Source organism: Herpailurus yagouaroundi, unplaced genomic scaffold, assembly GCF_014898765.1.
Source record: "Herpailurus yagouaroundi ecotype Mexico unplaced genomic scaffold, PumYag 142, whole genome shotgun sequence".
Lineage (NCBI taxonomy): Eukaryota > Metazoa > Chordata > Mammalia > Carnivora > Felidae > Herpailurus > Herpailurus yagouaroundi.
In genome coordinates this window covers 59,217,356-59,223,662 of record NW_024412397.1, presented here as the reverse complement: position 1 = coordinate 59,223,662, position 6,307 = coordinate 59,217,356, and the positions used below count along the sequence as shown (strand labels likewise).

The following is a 6,307-nucleotide window of genomic DNA, read 5'->3' as shown; positions in this document are numbered from 1 at the left end:
TGCCTCCGGCCGGTCCCCTGCGCCCGCGTCCAAGCCGCCGCCGCTGCCGCCGCCGCTGCCGCCGCCGGGAGAGGAGGAAGGGAAGCAGCTACTCCGCAGCAGCGGCAGCAGCATCCCGGACGAGGAGGGGCAGGAAGCGCAGGCGCGGGGCGGGGCGGGGCGGGGCGTGGGGCCTGCGAGGGGCGGGCGGTCCGGCGCTCGCTCGCCTCCTGTCGGCGGGAGGACCGCGCGCCCTGCGAGCCGGGTCTGCCGTTGCCGGTTTCTCCTTGTATGCACCTGTCTTTGCTGTCTTGTATCCCTGCTGTTCTGTTTTCACTGCTCTCCCCCCCCCCTTTTTTTTTCTGTCGACTCTGTTTTCTTCTCTTACTTCTTCGTCCTCCCTTCTTTCCCTTTATCACCCCTCCTTTTTCTTCTTTCACTAAATCCAGTCCCCAAACACCATGACTGTTTATTAGCCATCTCTCCCCCAAACCTGTTACATTCTTAGTATAACGTCTCCCAAATTACTGCTGCAAACTCAAATGTTGCCGGGACTCTCGCAAGTCCCCCGAGCCAGGCCTTGTCCGTCACACCTTGCCACCTGGAGGCTCCTGGGCCTGGGCCCAATCACAAGCCAACCCCCCTTTCTCCCCATGGTAGGTAAACTTCTTCGTCTTTCCTTGTCATGTCTGTCTTTCATAGGAAGAAATGTCGTGTCTTTTCCATAGAAGACACACGAAATCAGGTATTTTTAGCCCAGCTTTGCTGCCTCACTCAGAGTCCGGAAGTTTTTATTCCATTTAACTTTTGATATAAATAAATGGCATGCTTCTTTGGGGGAGAGAGTGAGACTTCAAACAGCAGTCAGAAACTCCAAGATTGACACTACAAAACTTCAGGAATTATGGACTCAGGCAGGGTGTTTTGCCATTTCTATTTGAAAGGATTTAAGGATCCAGAAAATCGCTGCGAGGGATCCCTTGCCAGGGATTTGTTTAGTAAATTCCTTAGCGTGAACTTGAGCGCCTCAGAACACAGGGTTCTAAATATGATAGGACCTGGCGCATTTGCTGAGAATGATCAGGTAACCCACCGAATTTCAGCTTTATTTAGAACTGGGTTTGGTAATGCGTAGTACGTGTGGATGTCACCCTACAAACCTGATTTGTAAAAATCTTACATTGCCCACAAATTAATTGGAAGTTTACATTTATACAAGAGTCCTTAGCTTTCCAAAAGCAATCACTATTTTTTCTTTCTTTTTTTTTTTTTACTAGTTCTTAGGACACTTAAAACATGATTGTATCTCTATAATTTTATTTTATTTTTTATTCTTTAAAAACTTTATTTAAAAAAATTTTTTTTCAACATTTATTTACTTTTGAGAGAGGGAGAGAGACAGAGCATGAGCGGGGGGAGGGTCAGAGAGAGGGAGACAGAATCTGAAGGAGGCTCCAGGCTCTGAGCTGTCAGCACAGAACCTGACGTGGGGCTCGAACCCACAAACTGTGAGATCATGACCTGAGCTGAAGTCAGACACTTAACTGACTGAGCAACCCAAGCACCCCTATTTTCTATTTATTTTTGAGAGAGAGAGAGAGAGAGAGAGAGAGTCGGGAGGGACAGAGAGAGAGAGAGAGGGGGGATCTGAAGCAGACTCAGTGCTGACAGCAACGAGCCCAACGTGGGCTCAAACTCATGAACCATGAGATCATGACCTGAGCCGAAACTGGATGCTTAACCAACTGAGCCACCCAAGGACCCCACATCTCTATAATTCTAAACACAGCTCCATCATTCACAGTCAAGTGACCACTTTGAACTGTGGACTTCTCTCCTCTGTTTTAGGAATGAGAGTAGTGACCCCCCCCCCCTTTACCATTTAGCAGCATTGAGAAGCAAGTGCATCCCTCTTGGCAAATGCATGGTGTCGTCAGTCTTGACATCCATACCATACGTTGGTGGGAGTCTGTCCTGTTCTTTAGTATGTCCTGACAGGCATGTTGTTGGTCACTGATTCCGATGCACAGCTGGCATCTTTGTAGTGATCTGTGGGCTCAAGAGCTAGCTGGGAACTTTGTGCTCTATGCGATTACTCATAGTTAATATACTGTGGCAAGGGAATTTTGAACTGTTGGGGAAATGGTGTCATTTAACTAAATTGTGGTAACTGGAATTTCTGCTTATCAGAGCCTGCAAAGAGAGTACTGTCTATACCAGAAAGCATTCATTATAAAGAGGGTGGGAATCAGATTGCGTTATTCTTCCCTGCTAGCAGAGCTCTGCGTTTTGTCCAGACACTCACACTGCTCTGTGAAATCATGGGCTTCAGGTAAAGCTTGCCCAAGCATCAGGAACAGGGGGAGAATGTTGTTTTATCTCAGTCAATCACTCATATCCAACCCTCCTTGCCAGTAAGTGGCTCGGGAAAGGGCATATGACCAAAGGCTGGTCAATGAGAAATTCACAGAAATCTTCGGGAGGAAAGGGCTTCTGGTGAAAGGTTTGTAGCTCTTCAAAAAAAGACCCAAGGAAGGGATCGTTCCTCTTCTGCCTTAGACCCTTTGTACGAAGGCTATAATCCTTACAGGAGTTTCTGCCATCTTGCTGTCTTGAAGACAGCTGGCTGACAGGTTGTAGATGGCCGAGTGGAGCGATGTGGTTGGGAAGGCACCGAATTAACCAACCACGGAGACAACCTGCCCCCACCCCATCTAGGAACATCTTACCCCACGATGCAATGAATCCCGTTGTTGTTTAAGACTTTTGAGTTAGGTTTTTTTCATATTTGGGAGCTGGAGGAATCTTAACAAATATGGGAATGCATGCTTACAAATATGACATTATAGAGGTAAGCTTGAATCAGCCCTAATCTTTTTAAAAGAACATACTTTATCCATAACAAATTACCTGTAATGTGCCTGGCAACTGCTCATGACATACAAGTATTTCATGTTCCTGCTGTTCAGAATTGGGCTGTGTGAGGGAAGCTATGAAGGGAAGGCAATGGGCAGACTAGCTAGAGAAGATTACCAAATGCAATATATTTCCCCAAATTGGAAGCCAAAGTAACATTCTGTTGGACATGGAGACTGATACAAAAAAAGCATCATCTAAAAACTGAGAGTAGACCCAGGTTTTGTGGGGCTTGACAATTTTAGGGTCCATTTTAAGTTTTATGGATGCTGGCAGAAGACAGGAGGTTCATGGGTCAAAGTCATGGACACGTAGAGAAGCAAGCAGGTCTCAGTCTTGTTCCTGCCAAGACACAGTTTTTCCCCCTCCATTTCTGTTGAGATATAATTGATATATAACCTTGCTTTAGTCCAAGGTGTGAAACATAATGCTTGGCTACTTGTATGTATTGTGAAATGATCACAACAAATTTACTTAACATCTATCACCTCACATGGTTATAATATTTTTTCTTGTGATAGTTTTTTAACTCTTCTAGCAACTTTCAAATATACAACGCATTATTGTTTTATTTTATTTTTTTGATTTATATCCAAATTAGTTAGCATATAGTGCAAAAATGATTTCAGGAGTAGATTCCTTAGGGCCCCTTACCCATTTAGCCCGTCCCCCCTCCCACAACCCCTCCAGGAACCCTCTGTTCTCCGTATTTAAGAGTCTCTTATGTACAACACAGTATTGTTAACTACAATCTCCATGCTGTACATTACATCCCATGACTTACTTGTTTTATAATTGGAACTTTGTACCCTTTGACCCCCTTCACCTATTTCACCTTAAGCCCCACCTCTGACAACCACCAATCTGTTTTTTGTGTCTTTGACTTTTGTTTTTTTAGATTCCACATGTAAATGAGATCATGCAGTATTTATCTTTCTCTGACTTATTTCACTTAGCCTGATACCCTCAAGGTCCATCTTTGTTATTGCAAATGTCAGGATTTCCTTCTTTTTAAAGGCTGAATTATATTCCATTGTGTATGTGCATGTAGCACATTTTCTTATCCATTCATCTGTCCATAAACACGGGGCTTGTTTCCATGTCTTGGCTATTATAAACAATTTTGAGGAACTTCCATACTGTTTTCCATAGTGGCTGAACCCATTTATATTCCCATCAACCGCGGAATGCATTTTATTAGTTTCCCTTATCACTTTATTATTCCCAGCACAGTGGGCAGCATGAATGTCGTATTCACATCAGTTTCTTCTGTCCCCAAGCCCCACAGGCGCTTTGGGGCTGGGTCCAGGTGGATGCTGTGCCGAATCGGGTTTGCACCGCAGCGGGAATCCCAGACGTTAATGGGGCTGCGAGCAAGCCTGCCAGGAGGGAGTCGTTGTGTCGATTACACTGGTCAGCAGACAGGTCCTCCTTCTGTCCTGAAGGGAGCCAGGATCTCATTCTTCCAAGGTCATCTGCTCTACAAACATCCCTGAAAAGATGGCCAGGAACAAAAGTCAGTGCCCCTGCTTCCAAGATCTGCAGAAGCACAAGAGACCCATGGAAAATGACCTTCCAACAAAAATTAGGTAAAAAGTAAACATTTTTTTCTGGATGATAAAATAAATGATAATTCACAAATTTAAAAGAGCTGACAAATGCTCTGAACAAAATTTCAAAACTTGGTATTTTCATTCATTAATTGCCTTAATCACGTCTGTAATTTTTTTACATTTATTGACTGCATACATTTGATTATATTATAATACTTTTATAATATCGCTTACAGAGAGAATTGAAAGGCAGTCTTTCCTCTGGCATGGTTGATTGGAATTTTTAAATTTTTGTTATTGGTAGCTGGAATGCGTAAAAAACATGTGACTTCATATCCAGAAATATTCTCTTTGTGGTTCTGCTATAGGCTTATGTCCTGCAAACACAGGAATCCTAATCCACACCAGTTTCATTAAACAAGGAAACAAAATGTATCGTGTGTTTATAACTGTCTACACTTCACTATTAAGTGCATCCCTTACTGGAGAGGATTCCACTTTGCTCGGGCACTGACGAGGACTGAATTTTCTCCTTATGGTTTTGTGTTTCTGATTGGAAGAATGCTCCTCAGGTGAGCTTCTGACTGCACCTGTCACTTCCCCTCCATTGTCTTATATATTGTTTTTTTTTTTTTTAATGTTTTTATTTATGTTTGAGAGAGCGTGAGCAGGAGAGGGGCAGAGACACAGGAGAGAGGGCACAGAGGATCTGAAGCTCTGTGCTGTCAGCACAGAACCCAATGTGAGGCTTGAACTCACAAACCCATGAGGTCATGACATGACTGAAATGGCTGAGCTACCCAGGCACCCCTGTCCACATATTTTTGGTGCCAGCTTGTAGGACATGTTCTCATTGCAATATGACTGACACACGGGGAAGTGTGATGGAAGCAGAGAAGGCATAGGAAGAACCAACAGCCTTAACCAATTACAGTAAAGTTATTATCCTCCAAACGTTATAGATGCTTGCTTATGAGAACACAGTGCTGGGATCCTTCCCAGGCCTCTGCAAATGAAGGGTCCGGAAGCTTAAGCTTCATTACTTAACGATAAGTCTGCAGCTGCATAAATCCCAACTCCACACTTATATACTAACCCAAGTCAAAATAATCTTTTCCTTGTCATCACTCAATTAAGATGAATAAATGTCTCAAATATGAACGTGTAAAATATATTTACACTTAAAAAAAAGGAACCTGTTTCATATCTGAGGATTCTGTATAAGAGTTTGTTGACAAGAAAGAGGTTGAAATTTACTGAAGGAATAATCAATAGACCCAAACCCTGGAAGAAATGGGAGACTGAGCCCTGTTCCTTTCCTCAGGGAAGCGGGGTAATAGGTGATGATCAACGCGTTTACAAGGAAGAGAGAAGAAAAGCATCTCAAGGATGCCCAGGACCTCTTAACCATCACTATGGTTAAATCCAAGTCCAGATCAAGACCTTTGGAAGCCGTAAGCTCTGGAGAGTATGTCGTCTTCCAGTGCCTTCTCTGTATGTAACGCAAAAGACAAAACAGAGGAAATTTAATACAAATTTAAGAAAGGTGTTAGGGGTTGAAATGTGTGTTCCAAAAAGTTATGTTGAAATTCTAACCCCTGCACCTCAGAATGTGACCTCATTTGAAAATAGGGTCGTTGCAGATGTAATTAGTGAAATTAAGATGAGGTCATACTGGAGTCGGGTGGGCTCAGATCCAGCATGACTTCATGTGAAGAAGAGAAGAGGCACAGACACATGAAAGGGGGGAAGGTCGTGTGATGACAGAGGCGGAGATTGATGTGCTAAAGCTGTAAGTCAAGGGAAAGAAAAGATTGCTGGCAGGACACCTGCTGGAAGAGGCAGGGAAGGGTTCACCC

At 43.7% G+C, this 6,307-nt stretch overlaps 1 protein-coding gene and 1 long non-coding RNA gene across 2 annotated transcripts in view; one reads left to right on the top strand and one right to left on the bottom strand.

Moving 5' to 3' along the window:
* Positions 1–114, bottom strand: part of RAB12 (RAB12, member RAS oncogene family) — a 27,000-nt gene extending 26,886 nt beyond the window's left edge. Inside the window, exons 1-2 of the mRNA XM_040478498.1 lie at positions 107–114; positions 4–55 (exon numbers count right to left, since the gene is read on the bottom strand). Coding sequence (XP_040334432.1) covers positions 4–55; positions 107–114 — 60 coding nt within the window. The remainder of the gene's footprint in view (positions 1–3; positions 56–106) is intronic.
* A 115-nt stretch (positions 115–229) lies between these two features.
* LOC121032671 (uncharacterized) lies at positions 230–4,883 on the top strand. The gene is made up of 2 exons (XR_005791424.1): positions 230–635; positions 4,176–4,883. It is a non-coding gene; the product is annotated as an uncharacterized LOC121032671 (long non-coding RNA).
* Positions 4,884–6,307: the final 1,424 nt, after the last annotated feature.